The following is an 18,456-nucleotide window of genomic DNA, read 5'->3' as shown; positions in this document are numbered from 1 at the left end:
GCTCTTTTTACAACACATTTTCTGTAATCCAGGCAGCAACTTTCTGTATCCTTTCCAAAGTGTCCACATTCTTCCTGTAATGGGGTGACTAGACATGCACACGATGTTCTAAATGCAGCTAACCAGTTTTATATAGCTACAACATGACTTCCTTACTGCTCCAGCCAGTGAAGACAAGCATGTTATACACCCACTTTACCACCCTATCTACTTGTGTTACCTCTTTCAGTGTGATACATATCAAACACAGATCAACTATCCCAACATATCAATGACACCACAGATCACATTATGAGCAGGGATCAGACTATTGCACTCAGTGCAGTGTGGACCTATTAATTTCACCAATTGTAATATTTGTGCTGTTCAGCCTGACCCACACACTTCAGTGCACACATACACTAGGTCAGACAGTCCCACATGGTTACAGATTCACAGATGAGGCACGGAATGTTGTTTAAGCACCTCTCCATCCCACATGCTGCTGTGTGGGTTCAGACTGCAGTCTGCCACACACTGCAGAGTGAGAACTAATCCGACTATTTTACAGGTACAGTGTATGCACCAACCTTGCCATACACTTTAACAAGCAGATTATCCAGCACATTGTTGTCTTTACATACAGTAGATTGAACTATTCCACACACAACAAAAGTGAGTGGAATTATAACACCCCTCACTACAGATAGAGACTGAAAAACTGCTCCCCAGTGAAGCCTTAAATAAGTTTGGTCTTCATTATTCAATGTTTTGCATCAAGATGGCGGGGAGGTAAGCCAGTATAAAGAGATGAGGGTGGAGCAAGAGCCTGCAGGTCATTCCAGGTGAGGTAGTATGATAGGCAGATGGCAAGTAGAGTAGAGATAATGCCGGAATCTGGTAGGTGATCAGTGGAAGTGACAAAGGCTGAAAATAGTAGAATCTGATAGGAAAGGAAGACGGGGGAGGGGAAAACTTTCAGATGTGAGCTGCTGGGGGAGGGGGGTTACGGTCAACAGCCCACCCTTGCATTTCTTATGACCTGCATTGGTTATTGTTCTTGTGTTAAAATGCTTTTGTGGAATTATGGTAGTAAGTTCCAGTTCATTTATTGTTGCGTTTTAGCTTGGGTTATACAATTACTCACTTGTGTATTTGTGAGCCATCCTAACTGTAACCAGGGTGTGTGATGGTCACCTGCCCCGTCTGTGTGAGACTGACTGGGTTCACTCTCCGGGTCATGGTGCCCGGTCTGTTTTGTGTTTATTACATATAAAATTATGAAAAGGAAGATAAGATAGAGGCAGGAAAGTTGTTTCTACTGGTAGTTGGGACTAGAACTAGGGGACATAGCCTCAAGATTTGGGGGAGTAGATTTAAGATGGAGATGAGGAGGAACTGTTTTTCCCAGAGAGTGGTGAATCTGTGAAATTCTCTGCCCAATGAAGCAGTGGAGGCTACCTCAGTAAATATATTTAAGACAAGGTTGGATAGATTTTTGCATAGTAGGGGAATTAAGGGTTATGGGGAAAAGGCAGGTAGGTGGAGATGAGTTCATGACCAGATCAGCCATGATCTTATTGAATGGTGGAGCAGGCTTGACGGGCCAGATGGCCTACTCCTGCTCCTATTTCTTGTATTCTTATGATCTTATGTCATTATGGACCAAATGCTTGCCACAGTGTGTTTTTCTAACTGGGAATTCATTTTGTCCCAGATTAAGGACTCTAGTAATTTCCTGCCGTTACCTTGGTAAAAATATAGCCTGTATTTAATAAATTGATCTCTGCAGTACAGATCCTGGATATTGAACTTTTTGCTGTTGGACTCCAGCCATATTATCTGCCAAGGGAGATCTCACATGCAATTGTGGTTGTTGTGTACATCCCTCCCTCTGCCAACCCAACATCGGCGTGTAACATCATTTACACTGTTGGGCACAGGAGTACATTCAGCCAGAGACTCATTCCACCGGGATGCAGCACTGAGCGTCATAGGAAGTCATTCCTGCCTGTGGCCATCAAACCTTGCAGCTCCTCCCTTGGAGGGTCGGACACCCTGGGCCAATGGGCTGGTCCTGGACTTATTTCCATCTGGCATGGTTTACATATTAATATTTGATTGTTTGTGGTTTTGTATTGCTATGTTTGTACTCTGTTCTTGGTTGGTGCAACTGTAACGAAACCTAATTTCCCTCGGGATCAATAAAGTACGTCTATCTATTTATCTATCTATCCCATATTTAAAGGATACTTAAGAGTCAGAGACATCCAGCATGTATACTGGCTTTTCAGCCGAACTTTAACTCATCAGTGCTAACCTAGTTGCCTACCTGAGCTAGACCTGTTTGCATGTATTTGGCTCATATCCCTCTCAAGCTTTCCCATCCACCTACTTCTGTCCGTAATCAGGCCTGGAAACAATTCTAATTTGAGTGCTGCCATCTTATCGTCTTTTCTCTACCTATTTTATGGGTCATTTTAAAATCATAATATTGGCAGCATTTTCTTGTCCAGTGTCAAAAGGTGAAAAATTCTCGTTATTATCTCAACCATGCCTTGTACCTTTATTAAGATGATCTTTTGGTCCATTAAGAGCTCTACTCTTTCCCCTTTTATTCTCTTATTACCCTTAGATAGGCACAGGGATGAAAGAAAAAATGGAGGGCTATGTGGGAGGGAAAGATTAACTTGAGTAGGTAAAAGAGTAGGTTAAAGAGTTGGCACAACATTGCAGACTGATGGGCCTGTACTGTGCTGTACTGTTTTATGTTTCATGTATAGAAGTTGGTATTCCTTTTCTCAAAGTCTTGTTGCACTTCATTTTTTAAAATTTCCCTTCGCTTGATTCTCGCTTCAAAAGCTGAAGTTTATTTTCCTGTTTCGTCCTAATCGATGAAGAAGAAAGGTTAATCGAACTTCTAAAGCTGCATTGTCCTTTGTTGTTTCTAACTTTGCTATGTGCATCACCAGTATCGGTACTATCCTCCGAACTCCTATCACTTGTTCATTGTTTTAACTCATTTCTGCTTTCTGATTGTTTCTTGATCTTTGACTTTTGTCCTTTTTCATAACTATTGTTATATGGATTAATGTTATCCAATTCTGCTCCCACTGCTACCTACTACACTTGATCAATTACCTTCCTCTGAATCAACTCCAGACTGCAAAGGAAACACAGAACATAGTGATCAAGCAACACACGAAGGGTCTCGGCCTCAAGCGTCGACTGTGCCTCTTCCTGGAGGTGCTGCCTGGCCTGCTGCGTTCACCAGCAACTTTGGTGTGTGTTGCTTGGGTTTCCAGCATCTGCAGAATTCCTCGTGTTTACATAGTGATCAACATGCTTTCTTGAGTGTACTTCAGGAAATTACTCCTCCTCTCTGCCCTTTAAACTGCTGTTCCCAATGGCCATGTGCTATAGAGGGTGACTGACATGCCAATTTTACCACACTTGTCTCCTTACCTCTGCCTGGACTTGCAGTTGTTGTCTTAGCATTCTTCTTCCTTGAACTGGCACCACTTTTAAGAACTGCCATAAAAAGCACAAACACAAGCCTTGTGATTAATCAATGGCATGGCCACATCAGTCACTGTGTCATTTTATACAGCCAATTAATGGAGACACAAGATGCTGGAATGTAGAGTAAATAATACAAAGTGCTGGAGGAACTTAGTGGGGCAGGCATCATCTGTGGAGGGAAATAGGTCGAGGCGATTCATGTGTTCTTGGTACTGAGGTCAACAAAGTTAAAAGCACCAAGTTTCAAAGAAAGAGCATGGCCAAGAAAGCTCACCAACATCTCTACTTCCTCAGGAAGCCAAAGAAATTCGGCATATCCCTGTCGACCCTCATCAAGTTTTATTGATGCATCATAGAAAGCATCTGATATGGAGTCAACATGCCTTGACTCTGGCCATAACAGATCCATAACTCCTGGAAAGTAATGTCACATGTAGATGGGGTCATAGAGTCATTGAGAAGTACAGCACAGAAGCAGGCCCTTCAGCCCATCTAGTCCATGCCAAAACATTTAAACTGCCTAATCCCATCGACTTGCACTGGAATGATAGCCCTCCATATCCCTACTATCCATGTATCTACCCAAACTTCTTTTAAACTTTGAAATCGAACTCCAGTGTACCACATGTACTGGCAGCTCGTTCCACATGCTCAAGGCCCCTCAGTGAAGAAGTTTCCCTTCATGTTCCTGTTAAACCTTTCACCTTTCACACTTAACTAATGACCTCAGGTTGTAGTCCAATGTAAAGTCAGTGGTAAAAAACCTCCTTGCATTTACTTTATCTATAGGGTCATAAAGAGAGCTTTTGGCACATTAGTCTTCATAAATCAAAGTACGGAGTACAGGAGATCGGATGTTATGTTGAAGTTGTATAAGATGTTGCTGAGGTCTAATTTAGAGTATTGTGTATAGTTATGGTCACCTTCCCACAGGAAAGATCTCATCTCTGGAATCAACCTGGTGAACCTCCTCTGCACTGCCTCCAAAGCCAGTATATCCTTCCTAGAGTAAGGAGACCAGAACTGCATGCAGTAGTCCAGATGTGGCCTCATCAGTACCCTGTACAGTTGCAGCATAACGTCCCTGCTCTTAAATACAATCCCTCCAGCAATGAAGGCCAACGTTCCATTTGACTTCTTGATAGCCTGTTGTACCTGCAAACCAACCTTTTGTGATTCATGCACAAGCACTCCCAAGTCCTTCTGCACAGCAGCATGTTGTAATTTTTTACTATTTAAATAATAATCTGCTTTTCCATTTTTCCTTCCAAAGTGGATGGCCTCGCATTTACTAACATTGTACTCCATCTGCCAGACCCTTACCCACTTACTTAACCTATCTATATCTCTCTGCAGACTCTCCGTATCTTCTGCACAATTTGCTTTCCCAGTCAATTTAATATCATCAGCAAACTTAGATATACTACACCTGGTCCCCTCTTCTAGATCGTTAATGTATACCGTGAACAGTTCTAGGCCCAGCACCGACCCCTGTAGAACATTGCTCACCACTGATTGCCAACCAGAGTAACACCCATATATACCAACCCTCTATTTTCTATTAGTTAACCAATTCTCTAACCATGCTAATACATCACCACCAACTCTATGCATCCTTATCTTATGGATAATTCTTTTATGTGGCGCCTTACCGAATGCCTTTTGGAAATCCAAGTAAATAATGTCTATCTGTTCCTCTCTATCCACAGTGCTCATTATATCCTCAAAGAACTCTTGTAAGTTCGTCAAACAGGATCTGCCTTTGCTGAATCCATGCTGCATCTGCCTAATGGGTCCATTTCTTTCCAGATGCCTATTTCTTCTTTTATGATAGCTTCAAGCATTTCCCAAACTACAGATGTTAAACTAACTAGCCTATAGTAACCTGCCTTTAGCCTACATCATTTTTTTGAACAGTGGCGTGACATTCTGCCGGGACCTGCTCAGCGTCCAGAGAATTTTGGTAAATTATCATCAATGCCTCAGCTATAACTTCTGCCATTTCTTTCAGTACCCTGGGATACATCCCATCAGAACCAAGTGACTTATCTATCTTCAGGCCCACAAGTTTGCTCAGCACTACCTCTTCAGTGATAGCCATTGTATTGAGCTCCTCACCTCCAATCGCATCCATAGCATCTTTCTTTGGCACGTTAGACATGTCCTCCACTATGAAGCCAAAACAAAGCCTCTGCCATTTACTCATTACTCAATATCAATTCCCCCTTCTCATCCTCCAAGGGACCTACATTCACTTTAGCTACCCTTTTCTGCTTCATATAATTATAAAAGTCTTTAATATCTGTTTTTTATATTATGTGCTAGTTAATTTTCAAAATCTAGCCTCTCTCTTTATTGCCCACTTAATGGTACTTTGTTACTTTTTAAAGTTTTCCCAGTCTTCCAGTTTCCCACTACTCTTGGCGACTTTGTATGCACGAGTTTTTAGCTTGATGCCCTCCTTTCTTTGCTTAGTTATCCAAAGCTGGCTCTGTCCGCCATGAGTGTCCTTGCTTCTAATTGGAATATACTTTTGAGCACCGTGAAAAATCTCTTTGAAAGTCTCCCAGTGTTCCTCAACTTTCCCACCATATAGCCTGTGTTCCCAGTCTACACTAACCAAATCCTCCTTCATCCCATTGTGGTCTTATTGTTTAGGCATAATACACTGGTTTTCAATCGAACTGTTGCACCCTCCATTTGTATGAGAAATTCAATCATACTGTCATCACTCTTTCCAAGAGGATTGCTCACTGCAAGATCACTAATTTTACCTGTCTCATTGCATAGGACCAGATCTAAGATAACACATTCCCTTGCAGTTTTAGTAACATGCTGTTCAAGAGAGCCATCATGGATGCACTCTATGTAGTCCTCCTGAAGACTACCTTCACCAACTTGATTCACCCAATCTATGTGCAAGTTAAAGTTCCTGCTGTACCATTCTTACATGCCTCAGATATTTCTCTGTTTATTGCCTGTGCCACTGTAATGTTATTATTCGGTGGCTAATAGACAACTCCCACCAGTGATTTTTTTCTCTTTACTATTCCTAATCTCTACCCAGATGGCTTCAACATTCTGCTCCTTAGATCTTAAATTGTCTATCACTATCACCCGGATATCACTCTTAAGAGTGCTACCCCACCTCCCTTACCTTCCTGTCTATCTTTCCATATTATCAGTCCTGAACCTGAAGGAGAACTTCTTTACTCAGAGGGGGTAAGAGTGTGAAATGGACTGCCAGAAGACATGATAGATGTAGATTCAATTGTAATGTTTAAGAGAATTTTGGTTAGCTAAATAGAATGGAGGGATATGGAGGTCTATGGCCCAGTTATAGAAAGATGGAACAAGTCAAAAAAAAGTTTGGCACAGACTAGATGGGCTGAAAGGCCTGTTTCTGTGTCCCTTTGGTTCTAGGAGCATATTTTTGAGTGCTTTGAGAGGTTGTTAATGTCGCAAATCAACTCTTCCCTTCGAGATAACCTGGATCCCATTCATTTGCCTTTCATCTCAACGGGTTAACAGATGACAACATTTCACTGATTCTCCACTTTGTTTGGACTGATAACAGTCATATATATGGCAGGCAGCTTTTCAATGACTACAGCTCAGCATTCAACACAATCACACCTCCAAACATCACCAGGATTCCAAGACATGGGACTCTGCAAATTACTTTGCAACTTGATCCTTGTCTTCCTCATGGGCAGGCTTCAATCAGTAACAATGCCCATTAACACAGGCACACCACAGGGGTAGACATTTATCCCTCTGCTCTATGGTCAAGCACAAATGCAATATCATCAACAAATTCAGTGATGACAGCAGTGTTGTTGGCTGAATCATAGGTGATGACAAGTCAGTGTACAGGAATAGGATAGAATGGCAGGATGAATCGTACGTAGTGATGAGTCAGTTTACAGGAATGGGATAGAATGGCTGGCTGATTAACTAGTTGAATCATAGTCAGCATCATGAGTGAACACAGAACATTACACGTAGTACACGGAAGATGAATTTGCATCACAGTTACAGATTGGCATATATGGCATTGTGGGCATCACTGATTCATGGTTTGAAGAAGATTATAGCTGGGAGCTTAATGACCAGGGATATACATTGTATTGAAAGGACATGTAGGTAGGCAGAGGGGGTGATAAGGCTCTGTTGGTAAAAAATGAAATCAAATCATAAAAAAGAGGTGACATAGGGTTGGAAGATGTTGAATCATTGTTGGTAGAGTTAAGGAACTGCAAGGGTAAAATGACCCTGATGGGAGTTATATACAGACCCTCAAATAGTAAAGATGTGGTCTACAAACTAAACAGATTGGAGGATTGTGACTAGTGGTGTCCCACAAGGATCTGTTCTGGGACCTCTACTTTTCGTGATTTTTATTAACGACCTGGATGTGGGGGTAGAAGGGTGGGTTGGCAAGTTTGCAGACGACACAAAGGTTGGTGGTGTTGTAGATAGTGTAGAGGATTGTCAAAGATTGCAGAGAGACATTGATAGGATGCAGAAGTGGGCTGAGAAGTGGCAGATGGAGTTCAACCCGGAGAAGTGTGAGGTGGTACACTTCGGAAGGACAAACTCCAAGGCAGAGTACAAAGCAAATGGCAGGACACTTGGCAGTGTGGAGGAGCAGAGGGATCTGGGGGTACATGTCCACAGATCCCTGAAAGTTGCCTCACAGGTGGATAGGGTAGTTAAGAAAGCTTATGGGTTGTTAGCTTTCATAAGTCGAGGGATAGAGTTTAAGAGTCGCGATGTAATGATGCAGCACTATAAAACTCTGGTTAGGCCACACTTGGAGTACTGTGTCCAGTTCTGGTCGCCTCACTATAGGAAGGATGTGGAAGCATTGGAAAGAGTACAGAGGAGATTTACCAGAATGCTGCCTGGTTTAGAGAGTATGCATTATGATTAGAGATTAAGGGAGCTAGGGCTTTACCCTTTGGAGAGAAGGAGGATGAGAGGAGACATGATGGAGGTGTACAAGATAATGAGAGGAATAGATAGAGTGGATAGCCAGCGCCTCTTCCCCAGGGCACCACTGCTCAATACAAGAGGACATGGCTTTAAGGTAAGCGGTGGGAAGTTCAAGGGGGATATTAGAGGAAGGTTTTTTACTCAGAAAGTGGTTGGTGCGTGGAATACACTGCCTGAGTCAGTAGTGGAGGCAGATACACTAGTGAAGTTTAAGAGACTACTAGACAGGTATATGGAGGAATTTAAGGTGGGGGCTTATATGGGAGTCAGGGTTTGAGGGTCGGCACAACATTGTGGGCCGAAGGGCCTGTAATGTGCTGTACTATTCTATGTTCTATGTTCTAAAACGGAGATTGAAAATACATGCCAAAAGGCCAATGTTATGATCATCATGGGGGATTTCAATATGCAGGTAGATTGGGAAAATCAAGTTGGTGCTGGACCCCAAGAGGGGGAATTTCTAGAATGCCTATGAGATGGCTTTTTATTGCAGCTTGTAGTAGAGCCCACTATGGATCAGCTATTCTGGATTTGGCATTGTGCAATGAAACGGAATTGATTAGAGAGCTTAAGGTAAAAGAACCCTTATGGGCTAGTGATCATAATATGATGGAATTCATTCTGCAAATTGAGAAGGAGAAGCTAAAGTCAGAGGTATCAATATTATAGTGGAGTAAAGGGAATTACAGTAAGAGGAGCTGGACAAAATTGATTGGAAAAAACACTGGTAGGGATGATGGTATAGTAAAAATGGCTAGAAGTTCTGGAAGCAGTTTGGAAGGCACGGGATATACAGTATACATCCCAAAGAGGAATAAGTATCCTAAAGGCAAGATGACACAACTGTGGCTAACAAGAGAAGTCAAAGCCAATATAAAAGCCAAACAGAGGACATATAATAGACCAAAAATTAGTGGCAAGTTAGAGAACTAGGAAGCTTTTACAAACCATCAGAAGACAACTAAAAGTCATTAAGAAGATAAAGATGGAATACAAAGGTAAGCTAGCCAATAATATTAAAGAGGATACCAAAAGTTTCTTCAGATACTTAAAGTGTAAAAGAGAAGCGAGAATAGATATTGGATCCCTCAAAAATGATGCTGGAAAAGTACCAATGGGTGATGAGGAAATGGTGGATGAACTAAATAAGCATGTTGTATCAGTCTTCACTATGGAAAAGACTAGCAGTATGTCACAAGATTGAGTGCGTGAGAGGGCAAAGTGTGAGGCTGCCATTACTAGGGAGATGGTTCTTGGGAAACTGAAAGGCCTGAAATTTAAGTCATATGGAACAGACGGCATATACTAAAAAAGGTGGCCGAGGAGATTGTGGAGGCATTAGCAAATATCTTTCTAGAACTGATTGACTCTGGCATGGTTCCAGTGGAATAGAAAATTGCAAATGTCACTCCACTCTTCAAGAAACGAAAAAGCAGAAGAAAGGAGTATCATAAGCAAGGCAGATGAACTTAGAGCGTGGATCAATACGTGGAATTCTGATGTTGTGGCCATTATAGAGACTTGGATGTTTCAGGGGCAGGAATGGCTGCTGTGTATGCTGGGCTTTCGATGTTTCAAAGAGCACAGGGAGGGAAACAAAAGAGATGGTAGTGTGGCATTTCTAATTAGGGATAAATCACAGCTGCACAAAAGGAGGCAGTAATGGAGGAATAGTTGACTGAGTCATTATGGGTAGAAGTCAGAAACAGGAAGTGGGCAATAACTCTAATGGGTGTTTTTTTTTATAGATCCCCCAATAGTAACAGAGACATCGAGGAGCAGATAAGGAGGCAAATTCTGGAATGGTGCAATAATAGTACGGTTGATGTGATGGGTGATTTTAACTTTCCTAATATTGATTGGCATCTCCTGAGTGTAAGGGGTTTAGACAGGGTGAAATTTGTTAGGTGTGTTTAGGAAGGTTTCCTGATGCAATTTGTAGATACACCAACTAGAGGAGTGGCTTTACTTGATCTGGTCGTCGCGGCTATCCCTTGAGGTCGAAGATGATGGTCTTCATTCTGTTGATCTACTTATGGGCTCTCAAGTCCAACCTTGCCTTTGAAAGTTCTTCTGCATTCAGGACAGGTAGTTCCAGATGGCAGATCGGGCTTTGGTTGTTGCTGTCTCTCTTTCCATTTTCCTCTAATTCTGCACATCTATTGGCTTTGAAAGTTGCTGATCCTTCTCGGATGATGGCTTGCCAGAGTTTCCTGTCCTTGGCATTGATTTCCCAATTGTTGATGTCGATGTTACATCTCTTCATGTTGGCTTTTAAGACGTCTTTGAATCTCTTCTGTTGTCCGCCTCTTTTACATTTGCCTTCTTTAAGCTGGGAGTAGAAGATTTGTTTCGGCAGACGTTCGTCTTTCATCTGAACAACATGACTGTTCCATTTTAGTTGGTTCTTGATGACGTAAGCTTCAATGCTTGTTGTTTTTGCTTCACTTAGCACACTGACGTTGGTTCTTCTATCTTCCCAGCTGATATTTAAGATGTTCAGAGTATTGGGAAATGAACTGGTCAGGTGTCAGATCTCTCAATGGGAGAGCATTTTGGAAATAGTGATCACAACTCTACCTCCTTTACCATAGCGCTGGAGAGGGATAGGGACAGACAATTTGGGAAAACATTTAATTGGGGTAGGGGGAAATATGATGCTACTAGGCAGGAACTTGAGAACATAAATTGGGAGCAGATGCTCTCAGGGAAATACACGGCAGAAATGCGGCAAATGTTCAGGGAACATTTGTGCGGTGTTCTGCCGAGGTATATTCCATTGAGGAATGGACAGGATGGTAGGGTAAAAGAACCATGGTGTACAAAGGATGAAGAAAATCTAGTTAAGAAGAAAAGAAAAGCTTACAAATGGTTCAAGAAACTAGGTACTGTTAGAGCTCTAGAAAATTACAAGGGTGCCAGGAAGGAGCTCAAGAATGGAATTAAGAGAGCAAAAGAGGCCATGAGAAGGACTTGGACAGCAGGATTAAGGTAAACTCCAAGGTATTCTACAAGTATGTGAAGAGCAAGAGGATGGGCCGTGTGAGAATAGGACCAACCAGGTGCGATAGTGGAAATGTGTGCATGGAGTGGAGGTCCTTAATGAATACTTTGCTTCAGTATTCAACAGTGAAAAGGACCTTGGCAATTGTGGGGATGACTTACAGCAGAATGAGATGCTTGAGCGTATAGACATTAAGAAAGAGGATGTGCTGGAGCTTTTGAAAGGTATTAAGTTAGGTAAGTCGCTGGGACCAGTCAAGATACCCCAGACTACTGGGGAATCAAGAGAGGAGATTGTTGAGCCTCTGTCGATGATCTTTGCATCACCAATAGGGTTGGGAAAGGTATCAGAGGATTGAAGGGTTGTAAACATTATTTCCTTGTTCAAGAAAGGGAGTAGAGATAATCCAGAAAATTAAGATCATAAGATCATAAGACCATAAGACATAGGAGCAGAATTAGGCCATCTGGCCCATCGAGTCTGCTCCACCATTCAATCATGGCTGATCTTTATTCCTTCTCCTCCTCAACCCCAGTTCCTGGCCTTCTCCCTGTAACCTTTGATGCCATGTCCAATCAAGAACCTATCAATCTCTGCCTTAAATACACCTAATGACCTGACCTCTATAGCTGCATGTGACAACAAATTCCACAAATTCACCATCCTTTGGCTAAAGAAATTACTCCGCATCTCTGTTTTGAAAGGACACCCCTCTAACCTGAGGCTGTGCCCTCTTGTCCTAGACTCTCTCACCATGGGAAACATCCTTTCCACATCTATTCTGTCTGGGCCTTTCAACATTCAAAAGGTTTCAATGAGATCCCCCCGCCCCATCCTTCTGTATTCCAGCGAGTACAGATCCAGAGCTATCAAACATTCATAGAACATAGAATAGTACAGCACAGTACAGGCCCTTTGGCCCACAGTGTTGTGCCGACCCTCAAACCCTGCCTCCCATGTAACCCCCCACCTTAAATTCCTCCATATACCTGTCTAGTAGTCTCTTAAATTTCACTAGTGTATCTGCCTCCACCACTGACTCTCTGAGTAAAAAAACCTTCCTCTAATATCCCCCTTGAACTTCCCATCCCTTACCTTAAAGTCATGTGCTCTTGTATTGAGCAGTGGTGTCCTGGGGAAGAGGCGCTGGCTGTCCACTCTGTCTATTCCTCTTAATATCTTGTATACCTCTATCAAGTCTCCTCTCATTCTCCTTCTCTCCAAAGAGTAAAGCCCTAGCTCCCTTAATCCCTGATCATAATCCATACTCTCTAAACCAGGCAACATCCTGGTAAATCTCCTCTGTACCCTTTCCAATGCTTCCACAGCCTTCCTATAGTGAGGCGACCAGAACTGGATACAGTACTCCAAGTGTGGCCTAACCAGAGTTTTATAGAGCTGCATCATTACATCGCGACTCTTAAACTCTATCCCTCGACTTATGAAAGCTAACACCCCATAAGCTTTCTTAACTACCCTATCTACCTGTGAGGCAACTTTCAGGGATCTGTGGACATCTACCCCCAGATCCCTCTGCTCCTCCACACTACCAAGTATCCTGCCATTTAGTCTGCCTTGGAGTTTGTCCTTCCAAAGTGTACCACCTCACACTTCTCCGGGTTGAACTCCATCTGCCACTTCTCAGCCCACTTCTGCATCCTATCAATGTCTCTCTGCAATCTTCGACAATCCTCTACACTAGTGGTCACCAACCTTTTTAAGCCCAAGATCCCCTACCTCGACCTTAGTGAAAGGCAAGATCTACCTACTAAATCGTAGTAGGTAAAACTAATTCAAACAAGAAAACACTTTAACTAGCATATCTTCCTTTAAGAATATTACAATACTTCACACCTTTAATTCTAAGTTTCATTATTTAATTTTATTTCAACATGAAAAATATACGAATAAAAATTGACTGTTGCACTCAGTGTGATGACTGGGGCTGAATACTTATTGCTAGTTCCCTGAAATTTGGCTCATAACTACAGACAGCCAGTCTGAGACAGTCTGTGAGGTGTCTGTCAGTAAGACAGCTCCTGTACTTAGATTTAATAATTTTCATCTGTGAAAGTGCAATTTTACGTAGGTAAGTTAACCCAAAGTAGGCACTGACTCTTAGTGCTATAAAACCAACGCGCACACTGCGCATTGCTGGGGCCCCATCAGTAGTAATTGCCACCAGTTTGTGAATGGGGTTGTCATTTTCACGGATATATTTTTTAAACTCATTGTAAATATCCTCACCCCTTGTTCTCTCCTTTAATTGCAAAAGAGTGAGGAAGTCCTCTGTTGTAAAATCCTGGAAAGCCATTCTGACAAATACAACAAGCTGAGCTGTTTGCATTACATCCAGAGATTCATCGAATTGTAGTGAAAAATACCCACGTCCTCTGACAGTGACTCTACCCTCCTTGTTACTGTTGCAGGGCCAAGCGGTACATTATGTATTGCGATTGTGATGTCGTTCTTGTTTTTAAAGTCATTAAAAACAGTCTCTGTGGTAATGGTCATTGCTTCCTTGAATAAATCACCATCTGTAAAAGGCTTCTTGTGTTTACCCAAAAGGTGACTTACACGAAATGATGCTTCAATAGCAACCTTATTTTGAGCAGCATGTTTTATGAAAAATGATTGCTGAGCCTTCAACCCCGATTTCAGCTCCTCAACTTTCCAGGCACGAATTGCGCTCTTTGGGGGGTGGGTGTCTTTAAATTTCTGGTGGTTGATGTAGCGGTGCTGCTCCAGATTCCCTCTTTTAGTCAGTGCTTGTGTTTGGTGGCACAACTTACATACACACTTGTCTTTCACCAAGGTAAATAGAAATTCCTCTTCCCATTCTGGATGGAATTTGTACGTTTTCGCCTTCTTTCATGGAGCCTCCACTATGCTATCAGGATATCACGAGCGAGTGCTGTATATTGATGTTTGCGACAGTCTGTACTCTTATCCAATGGTCCCCAACCTCCGGGCCGCGAAGAATGCAGCGGTACAGCTGTGGCCGGAACGCATCCAGCACATCTTTAAGAAAAAAAAGCCAAAATAAACAAGCTAATTAATTAGGTGCCGCCCGGCACGTAAATATCGGCCCAGATCAGAGGCGACACAATCGGCAATCACCTCTGATCTGGGCCAACATTTACGTGCTAGGCGGCACCTAATTAATTAGCTTGTTTATTTCGGCTTTTTTCTTAAAGATGTGCTGGGCACGTTCCGACTAGCATTGTACTGCTGCATTCTTCGCGGCCCGGTGGTTGGGGACCACTGCGTATCTAATCTAATTGGTCACTTTTTTGCGGCACAAGCTACGCTGAAAATGCTGTTCATGGCGGGGATGCTACACTCATGCGCACTGGGCCACTGGGCAGAAAGAACGGAACTAAAACACCGCAACCTGGAAACAATCTCTCTTTACAAACAGCTTTGTAGCAAAAGTATTGCTATATTACAATTATCCTAATTAGTATTACTTATTTTTATAATGCTCACATTACAAAAGTATTTGTGTATTTATTTTTGATTTTTTCCGGGATCTACTGGGAAAGTCTCAAAGATCGAGCAGTCGATCGCAGTTGATGGGTTGGTGACCCCCTACTCTACACTATCTACAACACCTCATATGATAACCCTTTAATTCCTGGAATCATCCTTGTGAACCTCCTCTGCACCCTCTCCAATGCCAGCACATCTTTTCTGAGATGAAGGGCAAAAAACAGGTCGTCGTCGTGGCTATCCCTCGAGGTCGAGGATGATGGTCTTCATTACAGAGCAAAGATGCCCGTGCGTGTATTTGTTTAACGTCGACTTGATATTGCACTCCAAGAAGCACACAATACTTCACAAATCAACTAACTGATTCCAATGGCATAGAAACCACGACAATTGGAGCCGATGGATTTGTTGCAGCCTTCATCCGCCTTCACAGCCGTTGAGTTCGAAGTAACTTCGTCCGCCTGTTCCACCGTTGAGGTCTTGGTTGGATTGTTCTTTGTCAGGGACCTCACCCTTGACCTTACCGCCATGGGTGACCCTACCAGGAGCATAGCTCCAGACGGCATCGCTCTCGGGATCTCAGGACCACACAAGCTTCTCCATTGCGACAAGGTGACAATCCATGGAGAACTCTACATATTGATTAAGGAAACTTTCCTGAAAATATTTGACAATCTCTAGGCCATTCAATCCTTTTATAGTATAGGAGTCTCGGTCAATATGTGTGAAGTTAAAATCATGTTACACAACCTTATTCTTTTGCAAAAGTCTGCTATCTTTCTACAAACTTATCCCTCTAAATCCTTCTGACAACAGGGAGGTCTATAAATATAATCCCAGGAATGTGCTCATCCTTTCTTATTCCTCAGTTCCAGACAAATAGACTCAATAGATGAGCACTCCAGTCTGTCCTCTCCACCGCGACAAGGTGACAATCCACGAAGAAGGCAAAAAACAGGTAGATGGAGCTCAGAAAAATAGAGGGCTATGGGTAACCCTAGGTAATTTTTAAGGTAAGGACATGTTCAGCACAGCTTTGTGGGCCAAAGGGCCTGTATTGTGCTGTAGGTTTTCTATGTAAAACTGTTCACAATACTCAAGGTGAGGCCTCACCAGTGCCTTTTAGAGCCTCAGCATCACCAATAGGTACCTGTCCAATACTCAGGAATTGCAAACTGATGACTAAAACAAACAGTAATAATTCATATAAATTATGGTTACTTTTCAGAAATGCTGTCTGTCTAAAATTCTCCTCAGTTTAATGGGAACTTTTAAAACATGCTTTCTTGGAAATGTGAAGTGATTTATTTGGTGTGTTTCCTTACCCGAATCTTCAGGCAGTTGTGGTGTAGTTGTGCCTGCTTTCGTACCTGCAGTGAAATAGTAACACCTGAAATATTAATGCAATAATTGACGAACAGATTTCACACCCTTCTCTCACTGAGCAGGCATCGGTCTCCATGCTAATCTCAAACAAGAGAAAATCTTTAGATGGATATCCAAGTAACACACACAAAATGCTGAGGGAACTCATTAGGCCAGGCAGTCTGTGGCCTTGTCTACTGTTTCGATGAGGCCACACTCAGGTTGGAGGAGCAACACCTTATGTTCTGTCTGGGTAGCCTTCAACCTGATGGAATGAACATTGATTTCTCAAACTTCCGGTAATGTTCCCTTCCCCTCACCATACCTCTTTCCCTTTTCCCTCACTCATCTTATCTCTTTACCTCCTCATCACTTCCCTCTGGTGCTCCTCCCCCTTTTCCTTCTTCCAAGGCTTCTGTCCTCTCCTATTAAATTCCCCTTCTCCAGACCTGTATCTCTTTCACCAATCACCCCTTCCCTCTCGCAGTTCACCTATCACCTTGTGGTTCTTCCTCCTCTCCCTCTACCTTCTAACTCTGACTCCTCATCTTTTTTTCTCTACTCCTGATGAAGGGTCTCGGCACAAAACTTCCACTGCTGGCCTGCTGAGTTCCTCCAGCGTTGTGTGTTGTTCAATGCTGATCTTACAAGTCTCCATGTAAATATCATCATGACAATTTTATGCAGTTGCTTTTAGTTATGGTTTTATTAACCAGTTCAAGCATTTTTAACAATTGCAAGCAAGCTTGCAGCAGCATTTAAACCAGCTGGAAAAATGGGTTGAAAAATAGCAGCTGGAATTTAATATAGTGAAGTGAGATGTTGCACTTTGGAAGGAGAAACCAGAGTAGTCTTACAAGGTGCACGGTAGGGCACTGAGGAGTGCAGTAGAACAGAGGGATCTGGGAATACAGATCCAGAATTCCTTGAAAGTGGTGTCACAGGTAAATAGGATCATAAAGAGAGCTTTTGGCACATTGGCCTTCATAAATCAGGACACTGAGTACGGAGCTGAGGTGTTATGTTGAAATTGTATAAGACATTGGTGAGGCCTATTTTGCAGTATCCTGTGTACCTACAGGAAAGATATCAATAAGACTGAAAGAGGGCAGAAAATGGTGCTTATTTAAAGGAGAGCTTCATGGACGTTTGGTGTCATTTGGGTGCCAATTAGAGATGGGACCAGCGCAGCGAGGAGCAAATAAAAGTACTGAAGTGACAAGTGCAGCTGCCATTGTTGGGATTGGGCCAGTGGTGAGAGTGGGAGCGTCAAGCTTTGGCTCAAAGGAGGCTTTGGCTGGAAGAGGCATAGGCTTTAGGTAAGTTTCTGTTACATTTCCCTTTTTTCTTGCTGTGTCAGGGGTACTTAGTGTAGTTTAAATGGCCATTGCCATTTAAACTTGGAGTCCTGGGAGACTCAGAGACTCCCAGGGAACTACATCTGCGTGAACCTGGTCTCAACATATTTATGTAGTCATAAAGAAGGCAAGACAGTGGCTATAGGAGTATGAAGAGATTTGGCATGTCAACAAATGCACTCAAGAGCATTCTGACAGGCTGCATCACTGTCTGGTACTGCACAGGACCAAAAGAAACTGCAGAGGGTTGTAAATCTAGTCAGCTCCATCTTAGGTACTCGCCTACAAAGTACTCAGGACATCTTCAGGGAGTGGTGTCTCAGAAATGCAGCGTCTATTATTAAGGACCTCCAGCACCCAGGGCATGCCCTTTTCTCACCGTTACATCAGGTAGGAGGTACAGAAGCCTGAAGGCACACACTCAATGATTCAGGAACAGCTTCTTCCCCTCTGCCATCCGATTCTTAAATGGAATTGAACCCTTGGACATTACCTCACTACTTTCAATATACGGTATTTCTGCTTTTTGCATGATTTTTAGTCTATTCAATATACATATATTGTAATTTATTATTATTATTTTTATTTTTTTCTTCTATATTATGAATTGCATTGAACTGCTGCTGCTAAGTTAACAAATTTCACATCACATGCCGGTGATAATAAACCTGATTCTGATCTGTGGAGATCTGGAGCAGCAGCTGGTTGACTTTCAGCTTGTATGGAAGAGTGAGGAGA

The 18,456-nt window shown here is 42.6% G+C and overlaps 1 protein-coding gene across 1 annotated transcript in view; it reads right to left on the bottom strand.

Annotated features, from left to right (window-relative positions):
• LOC134346012 (uncharacterized) overlaps positions 1 to 18,456 on the bottom strand; it is a 166,641-nt gene that overhangs the window by 56,102 nt on the left and 92,083 nt on the right. The window contains exons 7-8 of the mRNA XM_063047352.1: positions 16,321 to 16,365; positions 3,445 to 3,510 (exon numbers count right to left, since the gene is read on the bottom strand). Of these exons, the coding sequence (XP_062903422.1) occupies positions 3,445 to 3,510; positions 16,321 to 16,365 (111 nt within the window). The remainder of the gene's footprint in view (positions 1 to 3,444; positions 3,511 to 16,320; positions 16,366 to 18,456) is intronic.

Source organism: Mobula hypostoma, chromosome 4, assembly GCF_963921235.1.
Source record: "Mobula hypostoma chromosome 4, sMobHyp1.1, whole genome shotgun sequence".
Taxonomy (NCBI): Eukaryota; Metazoa; Chordata; class Chondrichthyes; order Myliobatiformes; family Myliobatidae; genus Mobula; species Mobula hypostoma.
This window is presented reverse-complemented; position numbering and strand designations above follow the sequence as displayed.